Source organism: Epinephelus fuscoguttatus, linkage group LG22 (assembly GCF_011397635.1).
Source record: "Epinephelus fuscoguttatus linkage group LG22, E.fuscoguttatus.final_Chr_v1".
NCBI lineage: Eukaryota > Metazoa > Chordata > Actinopteri > Perciformes > Serranidae > Epinephelus > Epinephelus fuscoguttatus.
In genome coordinates, this window is record NC_064773.1 from 1,026,520 (window position 1) to 1,042,500 (window position 15,981).

Genomic DNA, 15,981 nt, shown 5'->3' on the forward strand with positions numbered 1-15,981 from the left:
ACACACCCAGGGTACCTTGGACGTCATATGTGGACGTGGAAAGTCCATGACCAAACGTGGACATGTGACGAGGTCACAGTGAGGATGATGATGATGTGTTGAGCACCACGTGCTGGTCTGCTTTTTCTTTCTGTGAGAACACTTCACGGCTTCATTCTCTGTGTGCAGCCTCCTCACAGGATCATGTGCAGTAATATCTGAGAGCTGCTGCGATAAGAAGGAGCGGCTGTAATAAAACACCAACCTCAGCAGACACGTTTAGACACATTTACAAAAGAAAGGCGAACAGGCCAGGTCTCACTTACTAAATCTGACTCCCTGTGTGTGTGTGTGTGTGTGTGTGTGTGTGTGTGTGTGTGTGTGTAACACAGCCTCATCATTAATTTTCTTTTGTGTGTTTGAGAGTGAACCCAGAGAGAGCAGAGGAGGGTGGATGTGGATAAAGTTGGTGGGTGTAGCTTCATTCAGACAGACAGCAGCTCTCTCTCTCTCTCTCTCTCTCTCTCTCTCTCTCAGTGAGCGCGTGCCTCTCGGTCGGAGCAGCAGCTCGTGCTCAAACACAAACGCGCACCGCGAGCGGACTCACTGCTGCTGAACAGGCGGCACGAGACTCTTCTTCCTCCTCACCACCATCACCACCATCACCCTCCTCCTCGTCCTCCTCCTCCTCCTGCTGCTCCTCCTGCTGCTCCTCCTCCTCCTGCTCGGTGGATGGAGGGATGCTAACCGGAGACCTTCATCATCATCATCTTCATCAGCAGCGGGAGCGGAGGGAGAGAGCAGCGGCAGCAGCGGCGTCTCTTCGCGGGCTAAAAAGTTGAGGAGGATCCGGTTTAATACCGGAGCACCGGAGGGGCCCGTGCCCGCCGTTAACCCGGGATAATCCGCCTGACACGGTTTGCTTCTACTTTGGACTCCGTGGAAACGGATCCGGTGTTTTCTGGAGGGATTAATTGTGTATTTAACGGATCACTGACGGCGCTTTCAAGGATCCCTCTACGGTCCCCGGTGCTGAAACTGAGCTCCGGTGTGTGTGAGCGGAGGGGCCCCCGGTTGGTATTTGTCTCCTCACCGGATTCCCGCTGTTTAAACTGTTGTGACGTTAAAAACGAGCCCAGGTGTGTGTTGTAACGGATTCCCGGTGGGTTAACGGATCAATAACGGATTTTAACTCCATCACGGATTTCTTTGTGTTTGACATCTGAGGTGTTTTAACGGAGCTCTGGCGTTAGTGTAACGGATCCCCGGACAGTCCCGGCTGGACCGCTGACCGACGGTAACCCCGGCCCCCTCCCCCGCTGATAATAAAGCAGGTGGAGTTAACGGAGGGAGATAACGGGCTGAAAGAAGTCTCTCTCTCACCGGGCTCCCCTGAACTCAAGGGACCGAGTGCCGGTAGAGACGGACCCGGGGCTCACCTCCTCCCGCCGGGGACCGGAGAGGAGAAGTTACCGGAGCAGCAGAGGAGTTGACCGGGATGTTTACCGGCTGCATCCGACGTCCTCGAGGACCGTTAACGACCGGACAAGGCTCATCATTACCACCACACCGATCTCATTAACGGAATGCATTGATTGGTGGATTCCGTTACCGGATAAAAGCCGCCCCTTTCTCCCGTTTCTGCTGCGTCCGATTGGAATCCACCGGATCGATACATTCCCGGGGATCAATCATCCCGAATCCATTCTTCATCCATCAGCACTCACGAGCTGTGGAGCAGGATCGTTTAGACCCGGCGGAGGAGCCGAGTGAATTATCTCCTGCACGCTGAAATAAAGCCACATGCCGGCCGTAAATTATCCACTTAACCCCCTCCAGAGACACACAGGCTGCAGGGAGACAGGCAGGGAGACATAGAGCCCCGCTGCAGGGAGACAGGCAGGGAGACATAGAGCCCCGCTGCAGGGAGACAGGCAGGGAGACATAGAGCCCCGCTGCAGGGAGACAGGCAGGGAGACACAGACCCGGGCTGCAGGGAGACAGGCAGGGAGACATAGAGCCCGGCTGCAGGGAGACAGGCAGGGAGACGTAGACCCGGGCTGCAGGGAGACAGGCAGGGAGACACTGACCCGGGCTGCAGGGAGACAGGCAGGGAGACAGGCAGAGACATAGACCCGGGCTGCAGGGAGACAGGCAGAGACACAGACCCGGGCTGCAGGGAGACAGGCAGAGACATAGACCCGGGCTGCAGGGAGACAGTTATTACCCAAATATTTCTGCAGATAAAGAAACAAAAAGGTCATTTCAGCCTCAAACTGAGCGAAAATCTCAAAATTCCTAAAGACACATTTGGAAAATTCTTCATTTTATCACAAAATCTGGACAAAAAATAACAAAATGTGGTGAATTTTTTCACTAAAGTAACTAAAACTTTCAATTTCTTGACAAATTTAAACGTTTATTAATATAAAAACACAAACTCCTGGCTCATGAGGTGCTGATCTGGGTTCGAGCCTCTGCTCTTAATAATCGTGGAGATCCTCGCAGTTCATCCGTGGCTCCTAACACTGACCTTAATGTTCTGCGAGGCACTTTCATCTCCCTCTGTGTCATCATAGTAATCCCATAATAGTCTGCTCGGGGTTTATTTATGCTTTATTGCAGGTCTGGAGGAGCTTTAACTCAGAAGAAATTAACTTTATAACAACCCGGAGAAAATAACCTGCTGCTTTAAACCTCCTCTGTTGGTTTTTGGTTGCTGGGATGCGTTCGGATCAAGAGGCTGTTTGTGAAGCTCAAAATGAGGATTTCCATCATCTGAGAGCGATTTTAATAAATCTGTGACTTCAGGTTGTTTGTGAGCGAACAGGATCTGAGCGAGGCTTTGTTCACCGCCGTCTGTGCTGCTTTGGAGTTGAGCTTACCCAGCTGATTCCCAGTGAAAGCCTATGGATGGTACGCTCACTGTATAGCCACATCCTCAACAGCATACCTCCTCCTCCTCCTCCTCCTCAGCCGCCTCGAGAACTTGTAATCGAGCCATGCAGCATTGATTTTTTTTTCTTTCCCCTTCACCGCAAAACCAAAACGCACACGACCATCTCATCCCTTTCTGGTTTGTCAGTTTTGTTTGTCTGAAATGTAAGACGTGCCGCGGTGTTGATTTTCCACCTCGAGCCTGAGCTGAAGGACGTTCATAACGGTCCAGCGGCGCCGGGGTCAGAGGTCAGGCTCTCAGAAATATAACTGCAGGAGTTTGAGCTGCAGAGACGGGCGGTTTGACAGACTGAAGACTTTCTGACTCGTCTGAGCTGAGCATAGATGAGAGTTTTCCTGCAGCGTCAGGACGTTTCTTTGCTGTTAGAGTGACACTTTCAGATCAATGGGACTAAACGACAGCAGCCCGGGCGCCATGCGCAATGGCCGCGGCCTCTCGGACCAGTGGGCAGAGTCAGTGGTGGTCCGGCCTCGAACCACCGAGCGCCACATCACGGTGCACAAGCGCCTGGTGCTGGGCTTCGCCCTCTCCATTCTCACCCTCATCATTGTCACGGCGGTGGCTGTGGTGCTCAGCGTCCGCTTCGAGGAGTGCGGCGGACGAGATCGGGACGGAGCAATGGGGGAGTCGGGCTCACGAGGCACCGGAGGGTCATCGAAGTTGAACGGGAGCAGAGGGGAGAGGACGGGGGAGAGAGGGGACGACGAGGCGGTCCAGCCGTGGAGGAACTCGAGGCTGCCGGGGTCTCTGAGGCCGCGGCACTACGACCTGCGGCTCGCTGTCTACATGGACAACTTCACCTTCTCTGGAGAGGTCAGCATCGAGCTGGAGTGCGTCAACGCCACCAGATTCATCGTCCTGCACACTGACCGCCTTGAGGTACGGTGGCCTGTAAGGTTAACATAAATTGTCTTTCAGAACATAGTGACATCTGTGAGACGCCAGTATCGGCAACGGGCATCAGCTTGCCGACATTCGAGGTTAAACGAACACAAAGAGGAAAGCTGTCCAGGTGCGCTTATATAAAATTAGGAGGCGTGACTCTGCTAATAACCTCCTCAATGTTTGAGTCTTCGTTAGGCGCCGTCACAGGCGTCACGTTTGCAGCTGGGCAACAGTAAAAATTCTTGTGTCAAAGGTCATCACGTTGATCGTCACATGAAAACACCAAATTTATTTACTTTGTGAGCAGATCTCCTGATCACGGAGAGTCTACTGAACTCAGCCGACACCTGTCCGAAATTTTGCTGTTATAATCGGTGATGTGACTGAACCCTTTGAAGCCTCGTAATCCTAAAACTTGTGGTTATTGGTCAAGGAAAGGTCTTAAAAGCCAGCAAGATGTTATTCCCTATGGAGCATGAATGCATTAGATTTTCATATTTCTTTGTACATGTGAGAAATTCAGCGTGAGGGTGGTGCTAGAGGAAAGGTCGGGGTCACTGAAGTCGTCCAGAATTATCCTCTGGAAATGGTGACTATCTGCAGGAAGGTTAGTGGAAATCTGGCGAAAGCTTGTTGAGCGACCCAATAACCAGAATAAATGTTTGCATCGTATGTTTTTGCAAACCCTGGAGACGTTATGTACATTATTATGTAACTGATACGTTGAAACTTTCAGCGACACTCTGGTTAATGTGCGGTTACGTTTAGGCACATAAACCATCTGGATATGGTTTGGAAAGACTACGTTTTGGCTAAAATACCTTGTTCTGGGGCACTGTCCCCGTGGAAACGCAGCATTGTCTCAGAAACAAAAACGCGCTTTTCTTCGCACTATCGCAGCAGGAACACCAGCGATGTCTCTGTAACAAACAGCAGCTTTGCGTCGCACTATCCCGTCTGGAAACATGGTGACAGGTCGCTAAGAAACACCCACGCTTAGTGGCTAAAAATCTAAACGCAGCGATGTCTTGTTAAAAATCAGCTGGTTCAGTTGTGCGTTGGTCTTGACCAATGTCTGCAGCTCGGCAGGCATCTCTCCGAGGTGTCGCACCATCCACCATCCCCTCCACCTCCTGATGACACAGTCAGCTCAGATACTACGTCACTTTAGAAATGTTGATATGAAACATAGAGAAGTTTTGCAGAACCGTGTGTTAAGAAATGTAAAAGGTGTTACTGCCCCGTCAGCACTGAAAAGCTTTAGAGGTGTCTGGGTGACATAAACTGGAACCTTTGTTTCAACAGTCACACTGAAACAAAGTCATTAAAGCAACAGCTTTATGTGTAACAGCCATCTTAAATCAGTTTGAACTTTTCACTGGTAAATCACCCAATATAGTTCTTACAGAGCCAAAGGATCTGATCTCCCCACAGAAACCACAGTTTTGTATGAAGTCCAGAAAGTGTGTAGAAAAATTATTATACAACGTATGCTCATACAACAGTTCGTATAATATCGTACAAATTAGTGCCCCACGAATGACATTTAGCGTAAAATTACCAAAGTCAGGTTTTGGTAAGCAAAATTACAGAGGTTATGTTTCTTAACTTAAGTACCTTAAAATGACTCAAAGTCCACACGGTTCTGAACACTCGTCTCCCGGGGATAGTCCTGTCTTCTGTGACCACATCCTGTGACCTCGTCACATGTCCACGTTTGGTCATGGACTTTCCACGTCCACATATGACGTCCAAGGTACCCTGGGTGTGTTGGTTGTTGACGTTCTGGGACACTGTGTCAACTTCAGCCTGTTACATACATTGTCTGTTTTCAAAATACACTTCTGTTTTCACAGGAAATGTACAGTTTGATACAGTCCCTTTCAAAATAAAAGCACTACGTTGGTACAACACCAACAACTGATGTCTTCTTTCTTTGAAGAACTCAGGCGATTACGTTTTACAATCATACAGGAAGTGAACACCAGCCTACCAGGTGAAAGTCAGTAGTTGTCCTGCCTGTCCTACTCAGACTTTCGCTGTCCTCACTTCCATTGTTGTCCGTTTCCCCCTGACGCCACTGGGTGCTGTTAAACAATAACAGTGACTGGCTGCGTATCATGTCGACATGAAAAGATGGCTTTCTTGGTCAGTGTTTGACGCCTGAAATCACTGACCAAGTGCTGGACATCAAGGACTTCAGAGGGTTGTCTTCACGCCCGTCTGTGCACTGGTCACATGACTGCAACATTCTCATGCACGAATTACTGGCTCATGATTAGATTGGATATCTATGAACGTTGGTGTATAGAGTGTGCCAGGGCTGACGTCAAAACCCAGAAGTTTAGCATCGCGCTGGTTCCCGGAAGAGAAAGTGAATGTGATGTTTGCATTGCGTTTTGGGTTATGTCAGAAAATAAGCTCTGTGGCTAACACAAGTTTATGATACTTACAGGTTTTGTTCAGCGAGATAATCTTCACATATGAACACCTTTCATACCGCATTTGAAGCTTAAATGCCGTCACCAGTAGTAAAAAGCTAACGTTAGGCTTTAACGGACTACATGACTACTCCACGGTCGCATGACTCTTGACGTCACCGCCACTAAGCTTTCAACTGATTTCGGCCGCTTTATTTTAAAAACATTGTATAATGGGGAAATCGGACTGTTTAAGCTAAATAAGAAGCTGTAATGGCGGACTGCCAGCACTCTCGCCTGTTCGGGGGTGATGACGTTTAATGTCCCCGACAGGGTTTGTAGTCGTATTGAGCAACTTGTTAGCAACCGCCTTTTTTACGACACGTAAAAGCTTCAGAATTCACAAGTAGGGTATTTACTGACGTGTTTTATGTCGTAGAACAAAACCTGAAACTCACTTAAGCTTTTGTTAACCACAGACCTTATTTGAGGCATTTTACCAAAATCCCATTCAAAAAGGGTTTTGACTTTTAGACGAGAGAACCGGAAGTGCTAAGAGCGCTAACGGAGTTCCAGGTTTACTGGCACACTCTATTACTTTTTGTAGGAAAACATTGTAGGACACAGCCTGCACCAACCTGTGACCTTCTGAGCAGTGAGCTGATGTGGGCCTCCTCCAGCTGATGTGTACTAACTTATGACAGTAATTGAGAACGAAGCTGCGTATCTCCTCTAAACTCTGCCCGCCCTCTCTCTGAGATGTCGCTGCCTGTGGACGTTCACAGTTTGATAACTTTCCTGATGAGTCCTCCTCGTCTGCAATCCTTAGGTCTGCTGTCTGCGCCGGAGCAACAACCTGCTCTCGAACAAAGAATGTTTATTTCCAGATTTGGCCTCAGAGGTTTCCTTAACGAGGCTAATTAACCGTCAAAGTTGCTGTTTCAGCCGATTTTTTTTTTCCCGAGATGAGCGTGTGGTGAGAGAAAGCCTCAGAGAAACGCCTGAGCATCATGATTTTTCAGGCCCGGTCATCTGGGCTAATGTGAGAGGGGGATAAATGAGTCTAATTCGGGCCGAGGCCAATTAAAAACCCTGCAGCCCCGTCTGTGTTTGTATGTGAGCACGCTGTGAATTCAGAGGTGTTGTTGGGCGCCAGGCAGGTCTCCTAAGGTATCCTCCGAGTCCACATGACAATTTTTTTAAAGATGATGAAAAGGGCCAGAAAACACAACTGTGGATAAAAATACAACCTGCTGAAGAGAGAGGGGAGAAAAATACTCCTGCGAGCAGCACTTTATTCTCAGAGTCAAAGAAATGTCACGAGTACAAGATGCATTCAACAAACCAGAGCTCAGAGCTTCATTGTTGCAGCTTTGCATGTTTTAAAACATGAAGTATAATTCCTGCTGAGCCCAACACATCACCAGGCTGATTTCCTTCACCTCAGGCATCGACTGGTTTCAGTTTATGTCGAAGAAAATGAACTTGTGGAGACCTCAGCGGCGCTCACGACAGATTTGATTACAATGAGACATTAATAAAGATTTAGTATTCAAACAGGAACAATGGCGGGTCGTTAAAGCACCTGACAGTGACGAGTTAAGCCCAGAACCCAAACCAATCAACAAACAAACACAATTAAAAAGCATTTTGGTTGAGCGGAGCGTTTGAAGACATCACGAGAAAGCGTGGCGCTGCGTTCGCTGACTCACCAGAAAACCCTTGAAAAACATCCTTTTAATCCCCGACGTTTCCTCTCTGTGTCAGCAGGCTCTCTGCTCGTATCGATCACTTCATTCATCAAAGAACAAACACACTCGCACACAGACAGATACAGACGCACACACCCAGCCTTTGATTGGCTGAGAGGCGCTGATGTGTGACAACAAAGAGACCCAGAGGTTCCTAATGGTTCCCCCTGTTGCCGGGCGTGTTCCCATCATGCACCGCTGCTCATCTCAGAGGGTAGTTCCGCTGGGTTTCTTCAGCTCTCAGCTCTCTGCCTAATGATGGCTGATTCTTCTTTGTTTCACTTGTTTGCTCTGCTGGTCTGCAGGTGGAGGCGTCTGTGGGCCTTTTGCAGCCTATTGATGTTGTGATAAAGAACATCTGGAGGTGATTTTAAGCAAGAATCTTCTGGCAATGAGCATCGAACAAGCAAATAGGGGACACACAGAGAACAGGATGTTTATGGTCAGAGCATAATAAACTAAATATAACACACTGTGTTGCAGACACTTGTTGATCCTGTGCAGTGGTGGAAAAAGCACTCATATCTTTGCCTTAAGTAAAAGTAGAGCTACCACTCTGTGAAACTGCTCCGTTACACGTGCAACAATCAAGATTTCACTCACAGCTACAGTTCATAACTTCTCCAAACATAACGTTCTGTCATAATTAAGGCTGTCAAAATACCACATTAAAATAATTAACTCTGATTAATGGCGTCCCGTGGTGCCCTTTGACCTGGTGCGTCACTGAAGGCCACAGTGTCTTTGTCACATGACGGAGGCAGATGAGACGACGCTGCTCGGCATTTCAAAAACACCCAGATGGAGCTGTTGATACGAGCAGCGTTCTCTGCAGGTTCTGCAGGAAGGAGTTTCCGTACCATCGGAGAACTTCAGTCTAAAATATCACCTCAACACAAAGACTTCAGGTCTGAGCTAGCACAGCCTCTGATGCTAATGCTAACGCTAGCAGCCAGCCCCGTCAAGTCACACTGGACCAGGTGTTCAGACTGAGTCAGTCTACCTGTGACCGACTCACTGACTAATGCCCTCTATACACTGTGTGATTTTATTATTATCTTATCAGACCACTGCATGACACACTGTGAGACGTGGATCTAATAAACTTTGGTACGACGTCAAGTTTGATGTGTGCAGATTGTACGGTGGCCGTTTACTACTGAATCGCAGGTTACGACGTACGTCAGTCTGCAACGTCATCAGCGTACGTCATCCATCTGCGCCACCATAGGTAGCTTGCTCACCTGGAAGTTGCAGTTCCTCCGCAGTTTCCTTCCATGCAGCGTCTTTTTCTGGCGGTCATGATAGCAGCTGGAGGAAACATCAGATCAACAAGGCTTCTGCTGCCACAGCTCCACCAAACTTTCCCACATTAAAATAATTAACTCTGATTAATGGCGTCCCGTGGTGCCCTTTGACCTGGTGCGTCACTGAAGGCCACAGTGTCTTTGTCACATGACGGAGGCAGATGAGACGACGCTGCTCGGCATTTCAAAAACACCCAGATGGAGCTGTTGATACGAGCAGCGTTCTCTGCAGGTTCTGCAGGAAGGAGTTTCCGTACCATCGGAGAACTTCAGTCTAAAATATCACCTCAACACAAAGACTTCAGGTCTGAGCTAGCACAGCCTCTGATGCTAATGCTAACGCTAGCAGCCAGCCCCGTCAAGTCACACTGGACCAGGTGTTCAGACTGAGTCAGTCTACCTGTGACCGACTCACTGACTAATGCCCTCTATACACTGTGTGATTTTATTATTATCTTATCAGACCACTGCATGACACACTGTGAGACGTGGATCTAATAAACTTTGGTACGACGTCAAGTTTGATGTGTGCAGATTGTACGGTGGCCGTTTACTACTGAATCGCAGGTTACGACGTACGTCAGTCTGCAACGTCATCAGCGTACGTCATCCATCTGCGCCACCATAGGTAGCTTGCTCACCTGGAAGTTGCAGTTCCTCCGCAGTTTCCTTCCATGCAGCGTCTTTTTCTGGCGGTCATGATAGCAGCTGGAGGAAACATCAGATCAACAAGGCTTCTGCTGCCACAGCTCCACCAAACTTTCCACACACTTCTTTTTGTTCCTTTTGCCTCCATGGCAAGCGATCGTGTGTTTGGGTTTAGCGTCGGTGTCATGGTGACCATTGTGTCATTTCCTGCTGCATTTCTATTGGTTGATTAGTAGACGTAGGTCGTAGCAGCTGTCACACTGTGAGATAGTCATCCTAAATTTCTGACACTGTCAGAATTTTATCTCAGGTTATCTTTGGTCGCAAGACGCTGACACGGCCGTCCTTGAACCTGTCTCACAGCGCGATGTAAGACCACCGCTTTAGAGCCACGACCAAAGATAGCACCATGTTTCTCCCACGATGGCCATCTTTCGTCTGGGACAGCCCAAAATCACACAGTGTGTACCGGCTATAACAGGATGGACTGCAGACCAGTTTGGGTGGAACAAGGGACGGATGAAAAAACATCTAGTCTGTTCTCACAAATTATTTGTTTGTTTTCCTATGATAAGCAGTGCACACAACTTTGTACATATCCCATGTATTTTGAAGGGCTGCAATCTCATGACCAATGTGCTGATGACAGTAAAAAGGAAAGAGTCCCGAGTGCCTGTGAGGAGGCAGGTTGGGGTGGATGGGTCACAAGAAAATGGGCATTCACCCAGGACTTTCCCCTGGAGTCACATGTTCAGTTCTGTGTGAACTTAGAGTCATTTGTACGTTCTCCCCGTGTTTCTTTTCCTAAACGTAACTTCTGTAACTTTACATTAATCACGTAACTGTACAGTGAGGGTGTAACGTCATTCATGGGACACAAATCTGTCAGATGTTGTACAAACGGTTGTGCATGCATTTTTCATAGGATCTCTTGGGACCCATTGTTTAGGAATATGCTGAAAACTCATACCCCTCCTCCTCCTCACTGCAATAAAAGTAGAGCAGAGGTTAAACACAGTGTCTGTAACACTCTCCTCACATGTTCTCAGATACATATTAGTGACTGTTTCACTAGTAAAGTGAGATGGTGTGTGACCCGACCGCCATGTTGGAAAACCCCACTGCGTGACTCTTTTTCGGAGCACGCTGTCCTCCAGCAGAGCAGAATAAAATAACACGAGCAGATGTGATGTAACAAACATGATGACGTCCTCGACTTTGGACTCACTGGCGCTCTCTGTTTCCTCGAAGATCGGCGGCGCCGAGATCAAAGTTGAACTCTGAATGAGAGCTTTTTATTTTGGTCCAACATTTTGCTATAATAAATTCTGGTGGGCCTGAATCCAAAGAGTGGAAATTATTGATTACTGAATTTAATGCTGCGGCTCCTCCAAACACTCCAAACAGATACCTGCAGGATATGTGGAACACTGGATCATGTACAAACAAACACATACGTGTGTTTACTTTGGCGTCTCTTGGTTTGTTGTTTTTGTTGTTTTCACATCAGAAACCAGTTTGAAAATATTGATTAGACCTATTAGTAATGGCTCAAAAGGCTCAAATATTTTGCAGATTTCAATGTCAATGTTGCTCTCTACACCTGTGAATAAACTGCAAAGCAGTCATGCACAAAAAAATGTGAACAAGCACGAATGAGACCGACACAAGTTGCTCTGAGTCAGCTGACAGAAGCAACGACTCGTCAGCACTGATCTATTTTTATTCCCTGTAACGTATCATCTCACCGCTCATCATTCCACGTCCTCCTCTTCCTCCCTGCAGGTGGACCGCGTGTCTGTCACAGCAGAGGGAGGCGCCGGTGGCCGGCCCGCCAACAGGCCCGGGGGCGGAGCCATGCGCATCCACCGCCACTTCCCCTACCCGGCCAATCAGATGTACGTGGTGGTTCTGCACCGCGAGCTGAAGCCGATGAGAGTTTACCGGCTGAACATGAGCTTCGACGCCGCCATCGAGGACGAGTTGCTGGGCTTCTTCAGGAGCTCGTACACCCTGCAGAGAGAGAGACGGTACGTGCACACACACACACACACACACACTGAAACACTCATTTTTCCTGCAGCAGCAGGTGGTTCAACCAGAAAAGGTCAGAGCTTCACATCCACGACATTGATTAACTCAAACACACTGCTGACGGTGTGTGTGTGTGTGTTCCACTTATCAAACCACACACACACACACACACACACACACACACAAACAACACTCACTCCCTCCTTATGAATTTCCCATAAGCCTCTGCTGCAGAGTTGTTTCCACATCAGATTTCTTCCCCACGGTGCTGATGGGAAACAGACTGTGTGCTGATACATTTATTATTTCATGCAGGACGTTTCTGTCTGTGTGGCCTCCAACTGTGTGACTGTGTGTGTGTGTGTGTGTGTCTGTGTGTGTGTGTGTGTGTGTCTGTGTGTGTGTGTGTGTGTGTGTGTGTGTGTGTGTGTGTCAATGCGCGACAGAGCATTTTATCAGAGTCTGTTCCACTTATTGCAGAAACACAAAGTTGTAATTAATTGATGAAATCAGAGCGTCTCACTTGTGTTTGGAGACGTGAAGTCACGACCATATGTGGACTCTGTCAGGCTGAAACTTTAAAGGTTGGTCTAGTCAGCTGTGTGGATTACACCGTGGGTATTTACTCCTAACTGATGGGCTGGAGTCATGGTGGGCCACGTCCAGTGCCCTGATACAAGTATGATTTCTAAAATGTTTCAGATGTCACGGTAAAAGAAATGTGACTCAAACTGTGAGAGTGGATTCAGAGAAATGGTGGAAGGTGTGACACCAAGGGGAGACGCTGCCAAGCTGCAGAGCACTGTTCAAGACCAGCAGGCAACAACTGGTTGTTTGTTAGTACGACATCGCAGCATTTCCAGCAGCCTTTTAGCCAATGTGAGTGAGTGTATTTCGTGACCCATCACCATGTGTCCAGATGGGATTGTGCCACTAAAACTGTGTTTAAAGTCAGAACATGATCTTTTCTGGACCAAGCTGAGCAGTTTTTGTGCCTAAACAACCGCATGTTAACATGTTCAACATATCCGCTACATAACAACGTGCACATGTAAAGTGTCCATGGTTTGTAGCACCTCAGTCTCACTCTGAAGTCCTCAAAAATATTGGCGTTTGGGCAGCGACGTCTGGCGTCAGACACAGACGGGAACAGCCATCCTCTGACATCAGCATGATGCAGGCAGGGAAATGCTGCCGGACAACAACATCAGTAAAACAGGCATCGACAACAAAAGCTTTCATGACGGCTAATACACAGTCGGTTGCCACAATTATGGTGATGTGGTTCTGTTTTGCAGAGCGTTAACTTGTCATCCAAGAGCTGATTTCAATATTTAAGACTGGCTCGTACTCGTTAGCTTCATTGGTGAGGTTTAGGCAGGAGGAGCAAGAAGGTTCAGGTGTGGTAAGAATATCAGGGCAAGCCAACCAGAACTTAGGATTCACAAATTCACGGTCTCAGCTCTTTGGCTCATGTTAACCTCGGCCACTCTGCACCGAGTGCCACCCGAGTCAGGTGCTAGCAGTGGCGCTCATTCAACAATTAATGCTGGTGACACCACCCCAACCCCTGGTGGCAGGACGGTGTAGCTGCAGGAACAGAGCAAAAAACAAGGTGACACGTTCATTGCACTAAGCCCCATGTGTTTGCCGACCAGCGGGGCTAACTGATATATTATGCTCCTACGGCGTAGCGCTGTCCTCATCATGTTACGCCCGCACAGAGCCCACCTCTGTCAAAGAGACTGATCTGATTGGTCCGATGGCGATTCAGCGGGCTCTGCTCGTCTGGGTCAGATCCCCCTGCAGAGCAAATTAGAATTTGCTAGGGGCGGGGCATCTGGATTTCCAGGTTAAGTGTTTGCCTCTTTATTAGGAAATAAGTGTGTTCATCATACTGATACAGTCAATTAAACATGTATTCATAACACACTGTACAGGCCCAGTGTAATGTTTAATAAGGATGTGTGGTCGTACATCACTTTACTGTAGTGAAGCCTTTAAATGAGGGGAAAAACAATGATACCCAAAATGTAAGACGATACACAGTCTCATATCTCCATAACGATGTAATGTCTTCATATTGTCCAGACCTGGTTGGAATTAGTGCACCATGTAAGAAGAACAAAGTGTATTACGCTGAAGTGTATAAACTGAAGAGCAGCACAGTTAACCTACAGACAGACGTGTGCAGTAACACAGTAATAATTAACTCTCAACATCCCTAGACTTCATTATTTCTGTTTTTAAAAGTGACCTCATGGTCATATTAAAACCATTACCTGTGCCTGTGTATTTTTACATGTGATATCACACGTCTTCTTTTCTCCTCTCTGACATGTAAAGTGCGCACAGAGTCTGTGGCTGATGTGCACTTTAAATAAACTGAAGTTAGAGTCAGAGAGCGATAATGTGACGGATCGATGAGCAGAGCAGAACACTCTCCGCAGCAGCTGATACACTGATAACAACAAACACAACACTACAGACATTTAAACCGAGCGGAGCGCGTCAGGTGGAACTGACACAGCTCTGACATGAAGGGAAATATGCAATCAGAAGTTTGTGCCCTGATACGGACGTCGAGTGTGACATTAGAAATAGAGTTTTTATGCTTCTGATGGATTGAGTTTAGAGCTGATGTTGTGACATTATGAGCTGTAACACGCCAATGTCAGGTTTGTCTCAAAAGTCTCGACTTTAAAATGATACTGGGATAAATCTGTGCACAGATTCACACTTCCTTTAAAGGGATAGTGCACCCAAAAATGAAAGTTCAGCCATTATCTACTCACCCATATGCCGAGGGAGGCTCAGGTGAAGTTTTAGAGTCCTCACATCACTTGCAGAGATCCAAGGGTGCGCACACACGTGAGCGTGGTGCCCAGAGAGGCAGTTAGAGCTACAGGCTACAATGAGGCTGTTTTTGGACGTTTGAATCTGGGGCGCCGTCAGCCTCCATTAGGTGGAGTTGTGTTGCTACCTCCTCTCCCCTTGGATCTCTGCAAGTGATGTGAGGACTCTAAAACTTCACCTGAGCCTCCCTCGCCATATGGGTGAGTAGATAATGGCTGAATTTACATTTTTGGCTGCACTATCCCTTTAAGCCAGATTCAAATTCTGTCAAACCTCCAACATTACAGCTCCTGTATGATCTATGAAACGAGACAGTGATATCTTATTTAAAATGACTCCATGTTTTTTCACTAATATTAATGTAGCTCTGCTGCCTCATTGGCTTCTTCATCGGCGTCCTCACACTCACATCAGTCTTTGTTATTTCTGACATAAATGTGCATTTCCCTCCCTGCGTTAATGTTTCCAGCTGCAGATTGGATCAGCTGCACAAGAACGATGTGACTCAGTGTTTAATACGTCTGCAGTGTGACATGAGCCATTATCACGCAGGAGGGTAAATAACAGAGAGAGGACACTTTAGACACACGCGTGTTGGTTGTGATCCCTCAGTGATCAGGTTCAGTGTGTGTGTGCTGTCACCACCAGTGCTCCCATGTTCACTGGGAGCTGCTGGTTGGATCAATACTGGATCGATGGAGCAGCTGATGGACCAGCAGAGCTCCATCACAACACAACAACCTGCTAGTTAAAGTTTAATGGTGCGGCCCACACAAACCTGCTGACAGCTGGATCTGAGCTCTAAACTGATTCTTCACATGTCACCTGACAGAGAGTGAGCGAAGGTATCAGAATAAAACTCATCACTGGTGTTTGAGTGTGTGAGCGTGTGCACGAGAGAGACTGAGGCAGGACAGTGCTGCTGTGAGAGCACGTTGAACCACTGTAAGAAATAAACACGGTTTGTCTCCAGACGTGTTGTCAGAGCAGGTGACACATGACTAACAGCTTTACAGGTGCCAGTCTCACTACATGAATATGTTCATGTGATGACTCAGCAGCTGATAAACACGTAGTAAACATCACAGCTGGTTGTTCCTAAGAAAAATTAATGATTTAATTCATTAAAGAAAAGCTTCAAA

At 47.6% G+C, this 15,981-nt stretch overlaps 1 protein-coding gene across 1 annotated transcript in view; it reads left to right on the forward strand.

Moving 5' to 3' along the window:
* Window positions 1–329: 329 nt before the first annotated feature.
* Window positions 330–15,981, forward strand: part of LOC125882777 (thyrotropin-releasing hormone-degrading ectoenzyme-like) — a 275,288-nt gene continuing 259,636 nt past the window's right edge. Inside the window, exons 1-2 of the mRNA XM_049566632.1 lie at window positions 330–3,817; window positions 11,735–11,979. Of these exons, the coding sequence (XP_049422589.1) occupies window positions 3,323–3,817; window positions 11,735–11,979 (740 nt within the window). The 5' untranslated portion in view covers window positions 330–3,322. The remainder of the gene's footprint in view (window positions 3,818–11,734; window positions 11,980–15,981) is intronic.